The sequence below is a fragment of the Dendropsophus ebraccatus genome, chromosome 7, assembly GCF_027789765.1.
Source record: "Dendropsophus ebraccatus isolate aDenEbr1 chromosome 7, aDenEbr1.pat, whole genome shotgun sequence".
NCBI lineage: Eukaryota > Metazoa > Chordata > Amphibia > Anura > Hylidae > Dendropsophus > Dendropsophus ebraccatus.
In genome coordinates, this window is record NC_091460.1 from 108,710,974 (window position 1) to 108,736,047 (window position 25,074).

A 25,074-nucleotide genomic window follows, 5' to 3' on the forward strand; every position below is an offset into this window, starting at 1 on the left:
AAAATATATATTTTATCGTCCCTCAAGGCTAGGCACCTTTAGGTATAAGAGTATATTCATTAATGTTTGACAAATGAATCTATAAAACATATGGTGATAGACTCTCAATATATATTTGAGTTAGATAAAATGTTAGTTATAAAACAGCATGTTTATTTTATTGATTTAAAAATGCATATAAATTAAAAAAAATAAATCATATATTTACAAAAGTCTATATGGGTGCATGCTCGCTGATAAAATGAAAAAACTAAATCAAATGAAAAAAAAAAATAAAAAACAATTACCATAAATGTTTTAAATTTTAAATGTAGTTTTACCATAATAGTCTATATATAGTAGTTGCAGGTAAAGGACTTTAGATATTGGTAGGTGAACCACACAGGTGAGTATATTGGTGCTTTAAGCTTGGCATTGCTGAATAATGTCCTATAAAAAACATATATTGGGAAGTTGTGTAATTGTGTTTTTATATTGCAGATAGTATTATGCAACAGTTATAGATGATCAATCACCTTCAGCATATAGTTTATATATTTGGTGTGTGCACACCAGTCCTCCCTATTAACAAGTGGCCTGGCAGCAGTCCTGTTTCCTCTGTCTGGGAGAGTACTGGTGTTCTGTGCTGTGCCCTGCTTTACCTCGTTTGTACAGGTGTGTTGAAAAGTCGTAAATGTTATGCCTTGTGGTGTTCTGGCGTCAAGTTGGATTACAAATAGAGATGAGCGAACCGGGTTCGGGTCGATCCGAACCCGAACGTTCGGTATTTGATTAGCTGAGGCTGCTGAACTTGGATAAAGCTCTAAGGTTGTCTGGAAAACATGGATACAGCCAATGACTATATCCATGTTTTCCACATAGCCCTAGGGCTTTATCCAACTTCAGCAGCCACCGCTAATCAAATGCCGAAAGTTCAGGTTCGGATCGACTCGAGCATGCTCAAGGTTCGCTCATCTTTTATTACAAAGCAAAGCTTCCCAGAAGCAAATCCCCATAGAAAACCTCTCCTGCTCTGGACAGCTCCTGTCACGGACAGAGGTGGCAGCAGAGAGCACTGTGTCAGACTGGGAAGAATATACTACTTCCTGCAGGAGATGTAAATTACATATCTGTTTAATTTTCTGACATCAGTTGATTATTTATTTTTTTATCTTATTTTTTTTTTTTGGGGGGGGGGGGGGGGTATGTGTGGTATATGAAATCTACTGGGTGTTGTCTATCACTGGTTTAACATTTACAAAAAGTATTATATAAAAAGGCAATAAGATCCACTTTCTTTTTTTTTAATAATTTTATTCTTCAATCAATCCCTCAGGCAATAAATTAAACATTTTAAATATCAGAAAACATATATACAACATACAGCTGCCCTCATACAGAATAAAATAAACCACTTTAAATGACAGGATATTTACAATAAAAATTATTATAGAAATACACTATTGCATTGGTTTTAGAATGTCACACTTCCAGTGGTAAAGACTATCCTTCCTTCCCTCCCTCCCACACTAATGCCAGCCAACAAGTTATGATGCTCATCAGATTCTTCTACTTTGGTGCGGATAACTAAACGAAGAACACAAAGATTACGCTGTCTAAGCTACTATGATGCTTACCGGTAACGGGTGGTAGAATCATAAGAACTCAAATATTTTTACTTAAGAATTATAGTAAGCAAATTCACAATGTTGTCAGTTTCTTGTTAGCTACATTGATCCAAGTGCATGTTACCGATTCAATAACCAGATATGGCTCCATTCCTCTACGCCATATATAAACAGGTCTGACTAGAGCGGAAGCCGAGACGTGACTAGAAGTAATAACAAACAACGCCCTGTGTCTCAGTATTACATATGGGAAGGTTTGGGATTTTGCTTAAAGGAGAAGCCCACCAAATTCAAAAAAATGGAGGAAGACAGGGGAGTGTGGGAAAACAACAAACAATGTCCTCATGCCCCTGTATTGACACTCCTGGGTCCTGCTGATGGTCGCCAGAAGTAATTTTCTGCTGGAAACCGGGTACAGTACCGGCTGAGTGGGCAATCACTAAGCCGGGTACGTGATGTTGCAGTTGAAGAACCTGTAGGACACAGGTGGCTGTCAGCTGGACCTGGGAGCGGGGTTATAGGGCACAAGGATGGGTATGTTTACTTTATTATATTCTGGCACCTCTTGGCTTGGATTCCTGTCTTTGTTTGGATTTTGTGAGACTTCTCCTTTAACTCAGGTTTAAATCACTTGAAATTTACACAAAACTAGGAAAGTACAGGAAAAAGTATGTCAAGAGAATAGCTGTAATGTAATTCCAAAGGCTAGCATATGCCACTAAATGGAAGCCCCTGCACAACCAGTAGTTTCCATTACCAGATTAGCATATTTCCTTGTGAGTGTGTTTCATAAGGGTCTATGCTAATATACATAGGTTTGGCTGTACCTCCAAATATAATAGCACAATGAATTAACCAGTAAGAACTTGAACTTTCCAGAACTATACAGTCACCATGGTTTAAAGTGATACTGTCCCCCCCCCCAATTGATGACGGTGACAATTGCAGCAACATCATGGATGGCGTCTGCTTCTTTCCGGTGTAGAAAGGCTTTGTCATTAATGGAACAAGTCCTGGTCTGAGGCGGAGAAAGGAGACTGAACAGCCAAGGCGGCCTACCTCTGTGACACTGTCCACCAATGCTTACAAGTCCTTTTACATCAGATAGAAGATAAAGACAACTCTTACAAAGGTACTTTGACAACGTGCAGCAGCCACTGTCCATGATCATCACCAACCAGGTTGAAAATATCACTTTAAGCAAAACTGTAGTGGCTCCTTCATTGTATAGGCCTTCACTACAATTAGTGGTTAATGACTTGCTAACTGTATGATTTAGAAGCTTCCTCTTGCATTTCCGAGATGATTTCAGAGTTATATTTATTAGCTCACTGAGTACTTTCAAAATGAAAATGAAAATTCTGAATGAAATGGAAAGACTTTTTTGAATCATATAGAAGCAAATGCTTCATCATCTCTACGATCTGCTCATCAGCCTGCAGACGTTTAACTGACTGCCGCTCCTCCCCAAGCGCTGGGAAAAGCTCGATCCAGTCCTGGGAAACGGTGAGAAGTTTCCTAGGACTGGATGCAGATTTTTCCAGAACCCAGGGAGGAGCGTCAGTCAGTTAACTGTCAGCAGGCTGATGAGCGGATCGTAGAGATGATGAAGCATTTTGCTTTGTTATTACTGTAAATTCGCTCATCTCTAGTTTTAGCCATAACTTAAAGTAGTTTCTTGCTTTCTGACTCTTAGCAAGAAGTTGTTTCAGAGGGAAAACTAGCTAATCGTAAAAGTAAAACTGGTCTTCAGACTTGAAGATGATCTTTACAGCAGTCAGTAAGTGCCTTGTTGCCTTTTCCCTAACCTTCTACAAACACACAAATCTACAGTCATTCATATTAAAAGGGAAACTATCAGCATGGATATGCAAAGCGGCATTATGTAGGTACCTTTCTCTTGGTTCTATGATCCAGCGTCTTTGGAGAAATTGCTCTTTATTCTGTGCCGACAGCGTCACAGAAGCGAGACCTACCCCGCTCTCCTTCCAGGCTGCCACCCCGCCTACTATGGCTGTCATTTAGTCCTAAAGGAGGTGGCCTGGAAAGAGCAGTGGTCATAGAGCCAGGCAGGTGCAAACAATGTCACAGGCCCACCTCTATACCACCCCCTTCCCCAAAGATGTGGGATCATAGAGCCAAGAGAAAGGTGCCCGCCTTGTAGGTAACTGGAAACTGGCAGCATAGATATATGTGTATCTGTGCTGCCAGTCTCCCTTTAATAGTCTAGCTTCAATTGAATTCTTTTAAAAAGGCATCTCTAAAAATGGACAAAATAAAGTCAGGTGCCTGTAAAAAGTACTGAGGAACCAAGAAACAAATCTGTTTCAAAAAGCATAGACAAACATTTTAAGGATTGTACAGGTAGAGGTTTTCCTGTTTTTTTGTCTTTTTTTTATCCTTCTTTTCCCTAAAGTAGTGAGATGATGGTAAATTTATGAAGTTTTATAAAGCATAGATGCCAAATACTGGAGAGAAAAGAAAAAGGTAACTTAACATAAGTGCCTTCTAAAGAAAATGGGAGACTCCGGTGAGTTTTGTTGTGGATGGTAGACTAAAATACTTTGGAATTATACATTTGCAGCCTTATTTAATACTATATAGGGCCACAGATTATATTAAGGCATTCAGATGCCCATTTGTAAATGCTAAACTAAACGTGACAATTACAGGTCCGACAGCAAAATCTGCCATACATGAATACTGATAGTGACAGAATGTATATGCACATTATTGTACATGATCACTTTAAATGCTCTTAGCAAGAGATGCATCATCATCGTCATCTGAATACTGAGATCTCTCCTACATTACCATAACTAAGAGAGTGTTTAAAATCTGAAAACAACACACTGTGACATATACAATCATAACATTGTGAGTAGGAGGAGTCATATCTAAACATTCAAAGTTTTACAACTGGCTAAAAGTTTAAATAAATTATTAAAACCAGTTTACTGCAAGCTTATTTTATGTGAATAATCAATCCAGTGCCTTACATTAAGCCCAACAAATACCCTGGGTATCTGGGTAAAAAAAACAACAACAACATACTGGTAACATCAACAATCTGTTTATCTTCATAGGTAAGAAATACTATAATGGTGCCTAAACAATGCCATCACACACAACAGTGAATCGCTGCCATCTTGTGTCCAGCTACAAAGGTTTATGCAAAAAGTTCATTCTAACCTTTTCTTGTGCTCTTAGATTACGTAGAAATATTGTTGTTCAAAAAAACGTTGCTCTTTCTCTTATTGCATTTTGATACCTTGGAGGACAGGTGTTCAAATACAAAAAAAAAAATAATAACAATAATAATAATTAAATAGCAGATTGACGTTGGAGGGAAACAAAACAATTTAAATAAAAAATAGGCACTTTGGGAAAACTGGAAATTTCCCAAACTTTTATTTTGCTTAAAACTAAAAGCTGCCCTGAAGACACTTTGTAACAATAAAAAAACAGTAATAAATACAAGTCAAACGTGAAATATCAATGTTAATATAGATATTATATATATATATAAATATTTATAAAATAAGAGAAGGAAAACCAAGTAAAATCTTCAAATAAAAACAAAACTCTACAGCTCAAATGGCTTTGGAGATGGAAAACTGTGAAATTAATATTATTGCTTCTTGGGTTTTACCCTTTTGATTATTTCTACTATTTCCTCGATGAAAAGTTCAACTTTTTATAAAAAAAAAAATCCTTTGGCCTAAAATGGGCACAATAGGGTAAAGTCTGTTGCTTTATTTTCCATCTTTTAGCAACTGGGTGAAGTTGTGATGGGACTATGAAGATAAGGAAGGCTGCCGGTAGCTGCTACTGATACTGGAAAGCTGAAGACGAAAGGAGATGTAGGCGACGAGGAATTTTTACTACGTTCTAAAAGAGTAGCTGAAGGGCTAGCAGCTTCTGTAGCGCAAGTGGTGGTCAAGACCTGAGATTCGAATTGTAACAATTGTCCCATGAAGCTAAAGTTAGGAGAGATTATGCTTCTGCGCTGCTTTACAAACTCAAAGGCTTCTTCTAACTTCACCCTTTTCTTCATCATCAGGTAGGCCAAGCAAATAGTTGCAGAGCGTGAAATGCCAGCTTGGCAATGTACAAGCACACGTCCAAGAGTTTCCTTGACAGAGTCTGCGGGGAAAAAAACACTTTGAATCAGTGTCAGGAACAAGACTAATATGTATAGCCCAAAATGTTTCTATGAATTGTCCATGTGAACATACAATAAAAGGGATCTCCACCAACACCATAAAAAAATAAAATGCACAAGCAGCATATAGGTCCAGTCGCTGATCCCCTAGAAATAGTTTGACACCTTTTGCGCTTGTCTACGCTGCTCCTAGCCCCAGATTCTAACTTTTACAAATGACCCCAGTATTACATCATGGCACCCAGCTGGGAAACTACATCTTCCTAGCATGCACTGCAACTCAGAGCCAACTGGCGGGTACCTATCCCTATCTTGTAGTATCTGCCCACCTCTGGCTCAATCTGCTTTTGCTTTGCAGAGGAGACAGTATCATCTACATTAGGGGCATCAAAACTCAGGCCCTCCAGCTGTTGCCAAACTACAATTCCCATCATGCCTGGACAGTGAAAGCTTTAGCTTTGGCTGTCCAGGAATGAAGGGAACTGTAGTTTTATAACAACTGGAGAGCCTGAGTTTGACCCCTGTGATCTACATCGATAGATGAAAGAGAGAGGGAAAGAGATGAAACAGTGTCTCCTTTCCCAAATATTACTCAGGAGAGGCTGTTGTTTTCCCACCCCATGGCTAGGAGATCACTGTGTGAGGTCAGTGGTGGGTGGGGTTAAAGATGAGGTGTTACGGCTTGCCTGGCAACAGAGAGGTGGAGGACAGAGGAGTGGAGACAGATGATCAGACAGTGAGGATTTTCAGCAGCTTCAGGGTGTGAGTCAGGATGTGCTGCAGACACACGTCCCTATTCATGTTATTTAACCGGAGTTCCCTTTAAACTATGGAGATCATTGATGGTTCCTGTTCTTAAAGGTTCAATAACCAGTTTTCCATCCCTTAAAATATCTTAGCAGACACTTTTAATGTAAAGAAACTTCATTATACTTTAAGATAGAACTATAGCATTTTAACACTATTTCTATACATAACTAATGACATAAGTAATATAAAATCTTTATGGCAATAAAAGGAAACCAATTTATATATACTGTGATGGAACACTTACCAATATATTCTATTGCTTCCATGAACCAAGAGCTAATATCCGCTTTATGATTATCTTCTACCGGTATACATTTATACTGAAAGTGACCTTCAAAATGGTTTGGGCAATCGGAAGATACGTTCAGTAAGGCTGTGATACCTAAGGCATCTAACATGTCTCTTCGGGCAGCATGATAAGCACTGCCAAGGTAAAGGAAGGGCAAGATCTCCACTGGGCCACCCTGAGCCAAAAAAAGAAAAAGAAGAAACAAGATAAGTAAAATCTGAATAACCATTATCCACATTTGCAAAAAAAAAAAAAAAAAAAAAAACAACACTCTACCAGTGTCATATCAATATGATGCTGGGAGAGCTGTTTAAAGTGTTTAAATCTTTGCTGGACAGTAATGATAGAGCCATACAGCTGCTTCATTACATTACCTCAGATTTAAACACTTACAGCTCTCCCAGCATCATATTGATATATGACACTGGGAGAGCTGCGAGTTCACGTCACAGCTTCACGCTCTGTAACCTCCTTGGAATATAGAGTGTGGGAATAAGCCCAAAGGCTAGAAATGAACGATTCAAGCTGAAAGGAGATACATTTGTCCACTGCAGGATTCCTACAAGGACTGACAAAGGGGTTAATTTCCTGATAATCTGTTTGATTGAGAATGGCTCAGGGAGTGGGGCTTAAAAGGGATTACAAAAGCATGGCAGCTTTTTTTCTAGAAACAGCACCTCTCCTGTCCTTAGTTAGGGTATAGTATTGCAGCATGGTTCAACTGAAGTGAATGGAGCTGAATTCTAATACCACATACAACCTGGGGACAGGGGTGGTGCTGTTTTTGTAACCTTTGTTGCTTCCTACTGTGATGGGGACAAAAGAGGGAATCTATTCACAGAATAGCGAGGAATATTAAAGGGGGGGGGGGGCTTGTATGAGACAGAAAGGATTTCAGTGTTACTTAAAAATAGAATTGAAAGAAAGGAAGAATTAGTTGAGGTATTTTTTGGCAATTACATTTTGTCAGTGTCCCTTTAACAGGACACCTGAGAGGGACATGCGCTATGTTTCTGTAAAGGTGTTTTGTGTATTCCTTATTTTTATATCTCACTAATATTTAGCTTTAACCAAACAGGTTAGATTTACTTTAACGTGAGGAACAGTGGTACATAATGTTACCTGATCGTGAAGGGGTGTTGTACATGAACTGCAGCCAGTTTCAGCAGACTCAGTGATGGTAGCGGCAGGTAAGGAAATACCATTGACAGATTTTGATTTTGCACAGAATTCTGGGTACTCAGAATGAAATCTCTCATAGCCTCCTGCAAAAAAAAAACAAAAAAAGTTTAAAGAGATTGCAACAAAAAAAAAAAATCTTGACACTTTAGCATCAGAAAAGGTGATCTGACCTTTATATGCTTACTCTGACACCACTACTATATACTACATAAAGAACGCCCACCTCACGGGGTCCTCCTAAAAGATCCATATAGGAAAATACAACAGAAAAAGGACAGAACGTGTAATACTGAAATGTGATCAATAACTTTTGACAAGTCTGATGCCATGTCAAAAGATATTTTTAATGATGATGACTCTTATGAAGAAAGGAAGGTCAAGTTTTTTTTTGTTTTTTTTTTGCTGACATTGTCAGACATACAAAGCACTCCCCTCGCCACTGTTTTTAGTTATCAACCATTATCAAAACCTGTCCAGCACCCAAACACCTGGACATTTCACCCCAGAACTGGCATGGAACTGGTTGTCCAGCTAATTTTTTTTTAAAGGTCCTGACCTTGCAGATGTATACAGCAATCACTTTCCGTCGTTCCCACTTAATACCCATTAGAGTCTATACTTCATAGGCATCTAAATGCCTGAACCATTTGGCAATGGATCAGGTAAAATTTTCAGTGTTACTAATAAACATTGTCCTATGACGCCATCTTCTATTGGTTTGGCCGTTACATATTAAACTGTTTGTAACTGCTGGAAGAAGCAGGTGTCAGCGAAACGTACGTCGGGTCCTAGGCCCAGTACTTTCTGTCTGTTACTATTGTTTACTGGCAGGTCTGTGGCTAGGCTGAGTGTGGTAGGACTCGCACGGATTTGTGCCCAGATCTCCTGTTTTGCCTTTGCTCCTATCTACATCTTATATTGTAGCAGCTGGAATGTTATTTCTTTTCTGAACTTGCCCTTTATTTGTATTCACAGGTCTCATTAGCTCAAACATCTGGGGGAATACTTCATAGTGGTAGTATATATATATTGTATATAGGTTATTTATTAAGAGATATGTCCTGGGGGTCCTCTTTTTTGCTACAGGTGGTCGTTTCTTAAAACTTTTTATACTATGCTATACGGACCCAGGCTACTGGGATCTGTATTTGTGTACGTATTTTTAACAAATTTTCATTTTATGTAACAATAAAGATGGCTTGCCTTTTTCCCTATAATGCTTTAGTTTGTTGGTGTTTTACATTTTGGCTGTTAGGTATTAAACGATTTGTAACTGCTGGGGTATATAGAGCTACTAGCAATTTCCCCTTAAAGTCTACCTGTCGTTATAACTTTCAAAATCTAAATCAGCAGTAGATGTGATATAAAGCAAGATCGCAATTTACATTCATTATTTATTTTTTAATCATCATGGAAAACACGGCACTTCCTGTTTTCTGACTTTTTTTTCTAAAAAAACAGGAAGCAGAAAACAGGAAGTCTTGTGTATCCCAGGCCATCTGAGCGCTCACAGAGAGAAGGCAGTCATGTAATTGATGGACACATTGAGACGTGACTCTCTGTACTGGCCGGAATTTTAGTGTTTAGTTGTTTTTTTTCAACCAGTACAAGTTAGAAAATCTGCCTTTAGGAGACTGGACCTGGATTTCTGGTAAGTACAGCTTGGTTTTACAGCATGATAAAAAATAATGAAAGTATACTGCAAACTTATTTTATATCACATCTACTGTTGATTTAAAATTTTGAAAGTTATAACGACAGGGACACTTTAAATAAAACAAGCACATAGATTGGCCTCCTGACCACCCTTGGAACAAAATACAATAACCACAGAAAAAAAGACAACCTCTTCATACCTAGGCAGCACCAGGTATTTTTCTAATACATACACACACACACGTCAATAGATCTGAAATAAATACACATTTGTATAAAAGACAGACATGTTTCCTATTGGCTGGAAAAAGAATAAATCTATGAGTCAATGAAGAACGATTTGATCATGTACTTCTAGCCTAGGATTCCTTTTTTAACCATCAAGCAATATGTAAATGTACAATAGATGTGAATGTTTCTGTGTTCGGCCTTCTATAAAGGCTTCGCTCGAGCTGCAGATAAGGCAGGGAGAACCATGTGCACATTTGTGAATGAACCATAGGGGAAAATCTGAGTGGGAGGCGAGATTAACACCTCAGCTACAACTGGAAACACAAGCTCAGGAAGGAAACAGAGCAGCTGCCTTGCTTTAATTTCCCAAGGGTGGCTCAGGATTTTCTAAATGGACCCAGGTTGCAACTGCATGGAAGGAAAGCCTCCCCCGTCCATTAATTACCATCAGCGAGCCTGCGGCCGGGAGCCGTGCTGACATCCTTATCTCTAACACTGAGATGATTCATATTAATGGCAAAGCTGCATGGAATAGAATCAATGAATATACCAATCGCATAGATCAGTTTCTATGGCAGCAGGCAGTATATATCTGCATTACCACAGAACTCACACTAAGGGACAGGAGAACCGACTGAGAAAGGATAGAGAGCGATCAGGTCAGCTCAGGTGTGTAATCCATGGATACTGGTATTCCCTTCTATTCATTTATGGGGATATGGCCTGCTCTATGGTCCTGCCTGCCAAATACATTTCAACAACACTACAAATAGATGGGAAATGGGAATAACACCTATGTGCTACACTCCTTCATTCTATAGGTTGCTAGTGGTCACGGAAATCACTCCTAATGAATCAGGTATATCCTAGAAAAACAAAGGCTATTTTCTTTTTTAACAATTGTAATTTTTATTTTATTTTTTTCCAACAAAAAGGCAGACAGACATAAAATTGTACAAACTGGGTGATGCATATGTAGAGGCAGCAGAACATTGTTATAATGCATAACGTAAAATAAATGTCGATAAGACAGTTTAGCCCCTCCACAGGAGCAGGCAGGAAATTCAGAATAATAAACCGTAGCAAAACAGCAGCTACCAGATCCCGGTCAGGGTTCAGAGAGAACAACGTCTGCATGGGTAGGGTTCTGAGACCATACTAGTCCAGTAGCAAAAACAAGACAGGACAAGACATAGACGCGGGACAAGAAGGGAGCAAGAAATGATGGGGGGGGGGGGGGGGGGGGTGGAGGGGGAGACAAGGACAGGGGAAGACAACGACGGGAAGAGACGGACTAGGGAGGGAACCTAGGATGAACCAGTGGCAGATGCCGCCGGGGAGGAGTACAAGTCCCAAGGGGCCCAGATAGAGTCAAAGGCCTCCAGCCGATTGTTCAGGGATGCCGTAAGGCGCTCCAGGGAGCGTAGCTCCCTGACTCTAGCCTTAAAGTGTATAATGGAAGGGGAGGACGATTGCCTCCAACCTTTAGCGATTAGGGACTTGGCTGCAGTCAGGAGGACCAATAGCAATTTGGCTTGTTTTTTCCTGATAGTTTTAGGGAAAAGGTTAAGGAGGCAGAGGCCTGGGTCCCTATGGATTGTAACACTGAGGATAGTGGATGATATCTCGCACACCTCCCTCCAGAATGGTCGGATAAGCTCACATTCCCAGAATATATGGAACTGGGAGCCTAATTCTCTAGCACATCTCCAGCAGTGAGGGGATATTGAGGCATTGAACTTATGTAACACCTCCGGAGTGCGGTACCAGAACATCAGGACTTTATAGTGGGACTCCTTATAGGTAGTACATATGGAGGAGGTGGCAGCCCTGTCCCATATAGTGGCCCAGCACTCCGGAGGCAAAGTCCTCCCTAATAGCGTTTCCCATTTAGACATATAGGCATGCTGCACCAGGGTTCCTTCTACAGGGGAGCCAAGGATGCGATAGATGTCAGAGATAAGGCCCGAAGTGGAGGTCCCCATTCTGACTAGTTGCTCGAAAGCTGAAGGTTTAGAAACTGTGAGAGCCCCCAGACGTGTCATCATAAAGTGTCGGAGTTGGAGGTACATAAAGTGCGCCGAGGGAGGGAGAGCATATTTGTCAGTCAATTTATCATATGGGAGGAGTGTACGAGATATGGGATCAACGATGTCAGCAAACTGAAAGAGTGCCTTAGATCCCCAGAGCTTGACAGTATGAGACTGAAGACCAGGAGGGAAGTTCGGGAAGAGCAAAAAAGAGTTCAGGGGGGAAGCAGAAGAAGTGAGCTCAAACCTGGCAGAGCACGAGGACCATATGTGGAGGGTGAAACGGATAGGTCCCAGGAGTGAGAGATGTGAGGAGCTAGACGGTGAGGAGTGCCACAGGAAAGAGTTAGGGTGGAAGGGAGCTAGCCATATTTTTTCAATTTCCGCCCACTTCTTATACGCCAAATATTTGGACCATGCCGTGATTTGGCGTAGGTGCGCCGCCCAATAATAGTGAAGAAAGTTAGGGACCCCCAGCCCTCCTCGAGATCTGCTACTCATCATTACCGAGTTGGGGATCCGGTGCCCCTTGGACGCCCAAATAAACTTAAATACTGCTCTTTGGACACCTCGCAGCTCTGAGAGAGGAATACGGACTGGGAGCGTCTCAAAGTAGTATAGAAGTTTAGGCAAAATGGTCATTTTTACTGCCGCCACACGGCCTAAGAGCGAAATGTAATGGGGGGACCATTTAGTTAGGAGGTTCCGTATATCTCGGAAGAGGGCTGGGTAGTTAGCTGAGTATAGGGACGGATAGGAGGGAGTAAGGCGGATACCCAAATATTTAATGGAGGTAGAGGTCCATTTAAATTTGAAATTTGAGCTAAGCTGGGCAATCAAGGGGGCCGGCAGATTGAGAGGCATAGCTTCAGATTTAGAGGTATTGACTTTGTACCCTGATAGGCGACCATATGTACCCAAGAGGGAATGCAGGTTCGGGAGGGAGATGAGCGGGTCTGACAGGGTGAGGAGGACATCATCTGCGAATAACATGATTTTAAACTCCTTGCCTCTGACCGACACACCTCTGATGTCCGGGCAGTTTCGAATCGCCGCCGCCAGGGGCTCAATGCAAAGGACAAAAAGAAGGGGTGACAGAGGGCAGCCCTGGCGGGTGCCATTCGAAAGGGAAAAGGTCTCAGACAACAACAAAGGCTATTTTCTATGCCTAATCCTTTAAAATGAATCTGTCATCTCCAATTCACATTTAATACTGCTTACACCGTCAGGTCACATGGTACCTCTTCTATATCTGTTTGTGCCTCCATAATAATGTTCTCTGGTGTAACGTGTCAGAGTGTTCCAAAGCCGATGAACTACTGCAAGCAGGAATGCCTCTTCTCTCCCCTTCCCATCCCTCACCCTGGTTGAAAATCTTGTTCTAATTTGTATGCAGGTGTAAGATTTGAAAACAAAGTTTGGCTTCTAGCTGACTGCTGATAAATCAGAGACAGGGATGGAGGAGCAGCAAGGTGGTGTTACAGGCCTCAGAACTTCAAGGGGCCTGGGAAAGCCTCTGACTCTTTCTATTAGAGAGTAAAAGCATTTCTCCATGTTATGGAAGCACAGACTGATATATGAAAGTACCACGTGTTTCCTTGAAATGTGAATTGCAGCTGAAAGATTCACTTTAACATATAAACTACATGTTATAAAAGAAAGGATGGTTTTACAGCGGTACACATTTACAGTCTAATTTTTAGATGGTGTAAGTGACAGCGTTCAGGTGAACAGCAGGAAAATGCTGGATCCTGGGCTGATCGCATGCTCGGGGCCGGGTCCCATACAGGCAGCGTATATGGGACCCATTCAGCTTCACGCTACAGGTCACAATAACTTAAATAATTTAATGACAAGGGCGATGTAGCACCTACATCTGCATTAGGGCCGTATTACACAGTCCGATATTCTGGATAAGCAAGTGCCGATCTGCTTGCTTACAAAGCCTTTTACACGGCTTGATTTTCATGCAGCAAGGGATGTTAGCAATGTCTGCAGCCATTTCTGTATAAAGAAAATACTTTTTATATATATTATATATATAATATATATATATATATATATATATATATATATATATATATACACACACATACATATACACACACACACACACACACACACACACACACTTTCTAGCTTTTCCCCACAGTCAGGAGCCGCAGCGGAAGCTTCTACAACCATCTCTGCAGTGACAGGCCACTCAGCCAATCACTGACCAAGGCGGGACAACACCGTGGCCAGTGACTGGCTGTGCGGCCTGTCACTTCAGAGACGAGCTCAGAAGTTCCACTGGTGACTGCAGGGGGCAGGGAGAAGCTGGAAGAACGTGGGCAGGGATGTGTAAAGTTTAATATTGTCGTGCACAAACAGCGATGATTTTTCAACATGTTGAAAAATAACAATCAGCCCATAATAATTTCTTGAGCTGATGGCTGTCTTTATTACACAGAGGGATAATCTGCCAAATCAGGCCTTTAGTCTTCGCTGTTACAGACCCTGCAGATATTTTTGCTTTAGATTTCAATTGTGATAGTAAAATAAGTTTTCAGAAAGGATGGAAATAACAAGGCCATCATCACACTTAAGCTACTTGGAGAGGTTAGAACAGGATGAACAGGGTTCTGCCGCTATCCTTCAAGCATTATTTTATATTATCAGGTGTATTAAGGAAAAGAGACTCTTCTCATTGATACTTTGATATAAAAAGATGCTGTTTTGCAAGTAGAGGGAAATTTAAGTTAATATTAAGTTTTAATATAGGGTTTCTTAAGATAGATAGATAGATAGATAGATAGATAGATAGATAGATAGATAGATAGATAGATAGATAGATAGACATCCTGAAGAATAGTCATGTGGAAACCAAATCTGGGAAACTAATATTGGCTGAATGATGCAAATACAGGTATTATATTATCTTTAGGCTATGTTCCCTCAAAGTGATGGTCATTTTTACTGGACAGCCATCATTTAACGGCAAATAGACGTTTTTTACAATGGGCATTGTTATCCTTTTGACGGTGTGTTAACATAGCCATATAAGGTGTCATATATAATGGAGGATAAACCTGCAACCTCCAATGAAACAAATATGGTTTCCTTCACTTCCCCTGAAGTGATCCAGTTCAGTGCTTTGGGTATAAGGCTGTGTCATACACAGTAGTTTTTATGGAAAAATTCTAAAGTAGTTTTTTTGAGTCAAAGTGGGATCCAGCAGAAGTACAAGTCCTTCTTTATATACCTTATTGCTTATGAATCCATTCTTAAAAGGGGATTATCCAACATTAGAAAAACATGGAAACATGGTCATTTTCTTCCAGAAAATACCTATCTTTGTGCAGCCACCAGTGTCCTGCAGCATCACATACCCGCTTAGCCAATCACTGACTCTGGCGGTATGTTGCAGCTGGAAGACCCGGGTATGTGACATACCCAGTTTCCAGCACAAAATGACAGCCAGCAGCGGGACCCAGGATCGCCACTACAGAGGCACGAGAATGAGTGAGTTAACCTTGTTTATTATTTTCCTGCACGCCCCTGCCTTCCTCCATTTTGTTTTTATTTGATGGGGCTTCTCCTTTAATTACAAAAAGGAGAGAAAAAAAAAAAAAAAAGTCTGTGGAGCCTTATTGCTTTTCTTATAGGAGCCATTCTTTGGCTGGGCCCTTCCCTGGTGGGATATCTGGCTAGTCCAGTGTTTAAATGTAGCTCCACAGACACTTTTTTTTTGCATATTTGTATTTCCCAGGGGGCAATGTACCTAGGATTTAACTGTACTGAGCGCTTGAGCCAACAGTGTTTTCTTTGGCTAGTCTCCCGGAGATCAGTGATCTGTTTACCCAAAGGGTAAAAAACACACACACCATAAGAGAAAAGGATTAAAACCAGTAAAAAACAAATAAAACCTTAAAATCTGTGTGGAATTTGCAGTGATTTTTTCAAGTAGTAAATAAGACAGCTTGATAACTCATAAAAAAATGATTTTACATTTTTTTTTTTTTTTTTACCATTTTGTCAACTTTTAAAACCTATTTGTCTTTAACACCCCTCCTTAACCCTTTCCCACATCTCGCCCTACAGTCCATATATGTGATGGTGATCCTGCAGGACATATGCCCCCATGTGATCACCCACTGGAAGATTGCTGTCATGAGCCGCCACCTTCTAGCAGCAACTAAAAGACACAGTTTTCCTCCTTTGTCCTATACCAGTATACTGGAAGTAGTAACACGGCCCTTTTTAGAGCACTTCTGCTTGGAAGCTCAAAGTGAAATTAGGAAGCTTAAAAAATGCCTCTTACCTTTTGCAGTTTTTTTTAAAGTGGGTTTAAAAAAATAAAATAAAATAAATAAATGAATTTTTCTTGATGTTTTTTCTGGCATTGCTTCATTTTAGTGTAAAGTACTATCAGTTTTTTCCCCCCTCTGGTGTTTTATCTGCTGCATTTTTTTTATTTCACCCTTAAAATTTATAAATTTTTGAATAAAAAAGAAAATTCAGGTTTAAAATCATATAGGATCAAGAAGAATACCTTTCAATTATTTTAAACAGAGGGATAGATCCAGGAAGATTACATCCATACCAAATTTCAAGAGGGGGTATCCCCGAGAACGCTTCCAAGCTAATCTACTACTACTTATATTAACCCCTTACAAAAAAGACACTGCTTCTCCCTGGTCCATAAATATCCCCTGCATTTTTTATGGGATTTTTTTTTTAATATGATTCCAGGATCTCTATAAAAAAAAAAAAAAAAAAAAATGAGGAAAAATGTCAATATGCATATACAGTAGAGATACCGTTCTCTGGTGTTTTTACCCCCCTAAAGAAGTCTATGGTTTCTGTAGAAAAACACCAAACACAGGCCCTGCTGCAATTAAAAAACAAAACAAAACTGTAGTTAACAATCAACCAGGGCAAAACACAATCATCAAATTTACTACTTAATAATTTATGGGTTAAAACAAAGTGGTTTTATTCTCTGGCCTGTTACAAAACGACACTATGCAAATAGAAGGCAGTTTGTTTGCTGTCGTCTGCATTGCTGTAGAGCTATCAGTCCTGTTGCGGTCCTGGCTGTACCACATAATCGTCACAGAGATCTGCTTACAGTGTCTGTGTGCACAGGAAGTCATTTCTACCAGAGGCACACCATTTACAAGCTCCAAACTTGCTTTGAGCATTATTTTTACATGTTTCGTTTGCACTTAAAACACACAAAAAAAAAAAAAAAAAAAAAAAAAAAAGTTTCCAAAAAAGTGCACAGTAGTATATGTATTTGTTTTTCACCTGGGGTTTTTTTCATTAGAAGTCATGTAATTTTTTCATGATATGATCCATAGATTTCTACCAAACACCATACATCGCCCTGTGTTTTTTCCCCAACCTTTTTTCTGTAAAAAAAAAAAAAAAAAAAAAACTAAACAAAAACAAAACCACCTTAGGCTCCGTTCCCACTGAGCAAAGGTAGCGGAATTCCGCGACGGAATTGTCCGCCGCGGAATGCCGTTAGCCTCCCGCTCATAATGGGACTCTATGGGAGGCGCGCGCTCCTGCCCTGTCCGCGCTGAAGAATGAACATGTTCATTCTTCAGCGCGTACAGAGCAGCAGCGCGCGCCTCCCATAGACTCCCATTATGAGCGGGAGGCTAACGGCATTCCGCGGCGGACAATTCCGTCGCGGAATTCCGCTAGCTTTGCTCAGTGGGAACGGGGCCTTATACTGAAAATAGAGTAGTTTTTAATAACCTCCTTTTTGTTATATGGAATATGTATTTATTTGGAATATGACCATGTAAAAATGAACTCTGGCCTCCCTATCCACTAGCTTGCGCCTAGATCACATGCAAGTAGCAAATAAGGAGGACAATAACACAAAGGGTGTTATAGTGACTTTTAATGACTAATGATAGACTATCGCAAACAAGATCGTTTATCGTAAACCTGAAATCGTTCAACATATTACAAAGAACGATAATTGTTAGTTACAATCGTTACTACAACTGTTTACTCCATCTGATCCCAGCAAATGAACGATGTAAAATGACACTGAAGGATTAACAACGATTTTAGGGTCAGATCTGTGGTTTGCACTGTGCAGAAACAATTCATTCATTGTTACTGCTACTGTGGAGGTCACACACTCAGCAATGCTTAAAGGGGTTATCCAGCGCTACAAAAACGCGGCCACTTCCCCCCCCCCCCTCCCCCTCTCTTGTCTTCAGTTCAGGTGTGGTTTGCAATTAAGCTCCATTTACTTCAATGGAACTGAGTAGGGATGGTCCGAACCTGCCGAGGGTTCGTATGCACCAGAACGCTCGGCATCAGATTCCCGCTGTCTGCCCGTTCCGTGCAGCGGGTGGATACAGCGGAAGAAACCCGCCTGGAAAACTGGGATACAGCCTATGATTATGGCTGTATCCCAGTTTTTCAGGCGGTCCTCCAACCTAAAGATGCCAGATCACACAGCGGAAGGTATGTGTTCACTGATCATCATAGTCATTTAGGCCTCAATACCTTAATTTTGACTCATATATTTTGTTGGCTGTACCCGCTGCTCACGGTTATTAAAGGTGTATGGCCACCTTTAGTCCCTTAACAGACAATATGTGCCTTATTTGTAAAGGCTTAAAGAAGCATTCCACCTTTTTTTGTTCCCTGGCAGCAGACTGGGATCAGAAGATCACACAGCAGGGGAAGCAAAGGGGTAAAGTGTAGCTTATTTGTTGTTTTCTACCATAGGTAGGCAGCATGCAAAGTTAAGAATTCCCTCTTTGAACACTTGCAAATGCTAGTTCCAAAGGTTAGCAACCGGGCTGTAGGAGGCCTGCCCAAAAATTATCATACGAACAGCAGCTGGTCAAAAATTATCAAACCAACAGCAGCTGGTCAAAAATTATCAAACCAACAGCGACTGGTCGAAAGTCCAAAAAAAAGGAAATACAAGATACAACACCAACGAGGATACTTTATCATCTAGACAGAGCAAAAACTGCCTACACACTGATGCTGGCAAAGAAAGGGAGGAAAAACACTGGCATTGAGACATCGTCCACTCAATGGAGCGGAAACACTTTTGCTGGGTTTACACGTAACGACAATTCGCCCGATCGTACGATGAACGATTTCGAAGTAATTGATTTTTTTTTATACCGATCAGCGTTTAGACGGAACGATATATCGTACGGAAAAATCGTTTTGCGATCGCTTAAGCCTATCTCACACATAGGTTAAATCGGTGAACGACTGTTTACACGGAACGATCTGTGAACGACGATTTAAGAGCATGTTTTAAGATCAAAATGAACGATTTCTCGCTCGTCGTTTGATTGTTCGCTGCGTTTACACGTATGATTATCGTTCAAATTCAATCATTATTGTGCAAATTCGAACAATAATCGTTCCGTGTAAACGCAGCATAAAACTTATCACTACAGATTAGTGCAACTCCAGCATGCTTGGGTCCGTCCAAACCCGAGCGTGCGCCATTTGATATATCAGCAGGTTGGATTCTTCTAACCTGCTAATAGTTTCTCTTGAAGTTGGATGCAGCCCTAGGGCTGCATGCAATTTCTTCAGCCACCGGTAATGAAACGTTGCATGTTCAGGTTGGAGCATGTTCAAGCTCTACTCATCTGTACTAACCACATGTATATATAATGGGGGGCAACATACATTTAAAAGTTCATTTCCCCTGTTATATCTTCTACTATCAATATCCACATGAAACTACAATTATGACTCCTCAGCAGGCCAAATGCACCTAAATCATCTAAGTTACAGCTACGATTACTTGGCTGCTAGAGGAATTTCAGTGCGTCGTATTGAGAGATGTTAATATTTTTACTATAGGATCTTGGAATAAAGGCAAATTGTAAAAGCCAACCCTTAAAGGTGATTTCCACGTCTCATTACCCCTGACAAGTTTCGGTGACGTCGGTGGGAATCTGTACGTTCAGATCCCAATTCCCAGAGTGAAGGGATTACGGCAACCGGTCAAACGTACAGGAACCAACAATATTCTGTATTTCAAAAAAGAACAATGATTTCAGTCTTGCCCTGCTTCACCAGCACTCTTTACAAGAATGAGATATTATATATATATAATATTTGGTTTAATGAAGGTCTTTAAAAAAAATCTGCAGTAAAATGTCATGTTTTCAGTAATTTTAAGATTAACAGGGGCACAAATTTCTGGTTAAGTAAGAATGAATGAAAAAAGAAAATCATGAATGGAATGTGGAGAGGAAGAGAAGAGAGGAAGTGGTTTGCTACACACAAGTACGTGACAGCGCTGCCACCAGCCTCATGACTCCTTATCTCCCCAGCCTTTTCTACGGTTATTGCCTGTTACAGATGATCAAAGAGAATCAGCAAATCCTTCCCATGCTTTTATTTTATATCATGGGCTTATGTTCCCACAATGTCTTTTCTGGTCCGTTAGAGTCCAAATAACGGCCGTTATTTCATCATGATGGTTGACATTTTGAAATCACAGCTGTTATTTGAACAAAAAAAACCTGGAACCCTGGAAGACTGACAATAAAAAAAAAATCTTAATGTGCCCTAATACATGAGAAGTCATTACAAGTCTATACAAATTAAATATAATATCTGCATGCACAGTATTTGCTATACTATCCACCTGGTATCATAATGCATTTGTGCGGTCTCTTTGTTCCCAGCAATGTATTCTGCCCACCCCCTCATTGCTCTAAATATTGACCCCTTGTGACACCAAACGGCTACTCCATTCTTCAAATAAGTAAATGTAAGTGAAAAGCCATAACAATGTAGAATTGTACGTTACAACAACAGGAGGCTAATTGCTATTGAGGGTTTCCTCGATTGTCAAGACGGCAACAGCCTTTGTGTCTTTTCATTGGATAATCCAAGGCTGAAGGTGTGGGGGTGGTCGAGAGCTGGTAATGCTCATTCACAGGAAATCTCATGAATTATAAAACTAAATGCTTAATATTTTACCCCCTAAAAAAGAAATAAGGCTGCTTTATGGGAGGATTCATTAAAAACAGAAGAGGAAGGGAAAATAGGTCAATGTCGTGATCAATGGTTTCTGTATGTAGAATGAAAATTATGAATGGGAATGACTAGTTACCTCCAAGTAGTTATGAATGGAAGTACAGGGGCTATAGCCAATATGCTTGTTGTTGGTATAGGAGGTTTATTACTTTTAACCTTAATTTATTGGACGTAATAAAGTTTCAAAAATAATATAAAAACTGACTACACAGAAATCGGACGGATTAAATCTGACGCAACAGGATTAAGATTTTTATTTTTTATACTATAGCAATGCAGTCTGCTAAACATTAAACGAAAGGAAAGACCATAAGGCGTTTTCTCATACAGTGCAGGAGCAGGGGTCAAGGCTTTGTCTGAAATTAGGATAAGCAGGGAGAGAATAAAACAGGTGTATTACTGATAAGATTAGCCCGTGCTACTGGATATTCCTGGCAGGGAATGGAGTCTTACAATTTTTGTAATTCATCTAATGCAATGTATAAATCCTAACAGTGAGAACTGTAATCTAGAATGTAAGTGTTACATCACATTGGATAGACTATAGTCTGTGCAATAATCTGTCAACAAATATCAATATCCATAGACCTCTGTGTGTGTGTGTGTGTGTGTGTGTGTGTGTGTGTGTGTGTGTGTGTGTGTGTGTATATTATATATACACACACACAGATCAACCAAGAATTCTGCAGCACGACCTTCATGTGAAAAACTTCTAAGTGTTTATTCCATATCAAGCAGAAAAATACATGCAACGTTTCTGTCTCATCACGAGACCTTTTCTCATATATAATATATTCCATTATATAAATAGCCATAGATCTCTGTGTATATTCCATTATATAAATAGCCATAGATCTCTGTGTATATTCCATTAAATAGCCATAGATCTCTGTGTATATTCCATTATATAAATAGCCATATATCTCTGTGTATATTCCATTATATAGATAGACAATAGGCATGCATGTCGCCAGATCTCTCTCATTACAAAGGATTTATTTAAATTATAACAACGTTATAGTAATATTATTGTTTGATCATGTGACCACACAAACACACTGATAATATGGAGAAATGACGGCTACTCAGAATAATGGCTGTTAGTACGAATGCTGCGTACGGCTATAGCAGCATTGTGTATATGTAAAGAAGAAAAAAATCCTCTGTTTAGTATCTCATACAGAGTCCCTGCGACTCATTCATGGAAAACATACGACAACATTTCAGCCAGCCATCTTTGCAGGTAAATGTGACCCCTGGAAGGATTGTACACAGGTACAAGGAATGACACGAAGACAAAAGGACTGGAGGACGTCAGAGTACACTGGAGGAATGGTTATAATGGCTATTAAGCCTGACCCTGGTATGGCCTAGCATGGAGGTATATAAGGTATACAGTGTGTATATATGTGTATGAGGAGGACACCTGCTAAATAGCATGCATATGGAAGGTGTTACTGTACGTAGATTATTTCCATAACATAATATCATCTATACGTTTAATAAGGATTATTGTGCATATGGTAAATGTGGATGCATCTGCTGCAGTGATCCCATAGTGTACGCCGGGAGCCGTCACCCTATGTGTAGTGTACGCTGGGACCAATCACCCGGTATAGTATATGCTGGGAGCAGTTAACCGTCAGCGCCCCCCAAATCACCCGTCAGCAGCCCCCCCCCCATATCACCCGTCAGCAGCCCCCCCCCCATATCACCCGTCAGCAGCAGTCCCCCCATATCACCCGTCAGCAGCAGTCCCCCCATATCACCCGTCAGCAGCAGCCCCCCCCATATCACCCGTCAGCAGCAGTCCCCCCATATCACCCGTCAGCAGCAGTCCCCCCATATCACCCGTCAGCAGCAGTCCCCCCCATATCACCCATCAGCAGCAGCCCCCCCATATCACCCATCAGCAGCAGCCCCCCCATATCACCCGTCAGCACCCCCCCCCCCCCATATCACCCGTCAGCAGCAGCCCCCCCATATCACCCGTCAGCAGCAGCCCCCCCATATCACCCGTCAGCAGCAGTCCCCCCAATCACTAGTTAGCAGCAGCCCCCCCCCACCCGTCAGCAGCAGTCCATCCCCCCCATATCACCCGTCAGCAGCAGTCCGTCCCCCACCCGTCAGCAGCAGTCCGTCCCCCCCATATCACCCGTCAGCAGCAGCCCCCCCAATCACTAGTTAGCAGCAGCCCCCCCCATCACCCGTCAGCAGCAGTCCCCCCCATCACCCGTCAGCAGCAGTCCGTCCCCCCCATATCACCCGTCAGCAGCAGCCCCCCCCATCACCCGTCAGCAGCAGTCCCCCCCATCACCCGTCAGCAGCAGTCCGTCCCCCCCATATCACCCGTCAGCAGCAGCCCCCCCCATCACCCGTCAGCAGCAGCCCCCCCCATCACCCGTCAGCAGCAGTCCGTCCCCCCCATATCACCCGTCAGCAGCAGCCCCCCCCATCACCCGTCAGCAGCAGCCCCCACCCCACCCGTCAGCAGCAGTCCGTCCCCCCCATATCACCCGTCAGCAGCAGCCCCCCCAATCACCCGTCAGCAGCAGTCCCCCCCATCACCCGTCAGCAGCAGCCCCCCCCCCCACCCGTCAGCAGCAGCCCCCCCCCCCCACCCGTCAGCAGCAGCCCCCCCCCCCACCCGTCAGCAGCAGTCCGTCCCCCCCATATCACCCGTCAGCAGCAGCCCCCCCAATCACTAGTTAGCAGCAGCCCCCCCCCCATCACCCGTCAGCAGCAGCCCCCCCCCCACCCGTCAGCAGCAGTCCGTCCCCCCCATATCACCCGTCAGCAGCAGTCCCCCCCCATATCACCCGTCAGCAGCAGCCCCCTCACCTCGCAGCAGGCAGATGTCGGCCGTGTCGGTGTCCTTGCGCAGCGCCTGCACCACCAGGGACACGGTGCTGTCCTCCCGCAGGCTCTCGGCTCGGGCGCTCCTCTCGTCGTACACGATGATGGCGGAGTAGAGCCCGGAGCGCAGGCGGCTCAGCACCTCCTCCTCGTCCTTGCTGCCGGCTGGAAGCATCTGCTCCAGGCTGACAGAGCCCTTGGCCCGGCGCCGCACGATCGTATTACAGCGCACATTGACCGATCCCTGGATGAAGCCCGCGCTGTGCGCCAGGAAGGGTCTGCAGTCCAGGAGCAGGCAGGGGCCGGCCACACTGCTCAGGTGCTTGCCGCCCCGGGGGTGCAGGGCTTCCCTCTTGAGCAGCCGCTTCAGTACACTGCAGTCCATCTCCCTCAGCTCCTCCATGATCAGCATAATAGTCGCTGTGTATGAGGCGAGCTCGCTGACTAGCTGTCTGCTCCGCGGACGAATGAGGGAGACACGTTGTCCTTGTCCCCGCCCCGCGGTTGTGACGGCTCTATGACTGCTGAGGGAGGGAAACGAGAGCGAGACAGAATGGAGAGGGGGAGGGGAGCGGCGACCCCTCACTCTGTACACATCCTGCCTGCTCACACGGTGCCCACCGGGAGAGCGGGCTACCCCGGCAGCCAATCACAGCAAGGGAAAGGCGTCACCTGACTGGTTGCCATGGGCAACCACTACACTGCAGGCTCAGAGTAAACTACATTTGCTGCAAAACTACAATTCCCATAATGCTTGGGCAGCCGAAGCTTTGTCATTTTGCGACAGTTGGAGAGCCGCCAGGTGTGACACCCCATTGTCATAAATTGTGACAGGAAACGTTGATAAGTCAGTTGCCCATAGCAACATCCCAAAACACTAGGCTCACACATTGCGTAAGTGAATGGAGTACAGCCTCACATCTTTTCCGTAGACGCCTAGGACTTCATTCAGACTTGTTTCCAGCCATCACATACCGCATGGTTGTAACAGAAGCAGAGCGCTATATACCGGGGTCCCCCCCTCCCCTGTGTCTGTGGTAGTGGCTCAGTCACTACTGTATATTAGGTAACACCAGACAAGAGGCGACAAGCTCCACATACATAGTTTTCCATCTTCTTTCCCCCCCTTATATTGGAATTTTTGGAACTTTCCATCTATTTACCGCTTATACTACGCTGCGTGCTCACTGACAGACAACGTGCGTT

At 42.3% G+C, this 25,074-nt stretch overlaps 1 protein-coding gene across 1 annotated transcript; it reads right to left on the reverse strand.

The window, feature by feature from the left end:
- Positions 1–1,313: 1,313 nt before the first annotated feature.
- On the reverse strand, positions 1,314–24,496 carry DUSP4 (dual specificity phosphatase 4). Its single transcript, XM_069978119.1, has 4 exons — positions 23,854–24,496; positions 7,994–8,136; positions 6,827–7,046; positions 1,314–5,753 (listed from the first exon to the last, which is right to left on the reverse strand). The coding sequence occupies exons 1-4, from the start codon at positions 24,278–24,280 to the stop codon at positions 5,377–5,379; spliced, it is 1,167 nt and encodes a 388-aa protein (XP_069834220.1). The 5' UTR covers positions 24,281–24,496; the 3' UTR covers positions 1,314–5,376.
- Between the last annotated feature and the right edge of the window lie 578 nt (positions 24,497–25,074).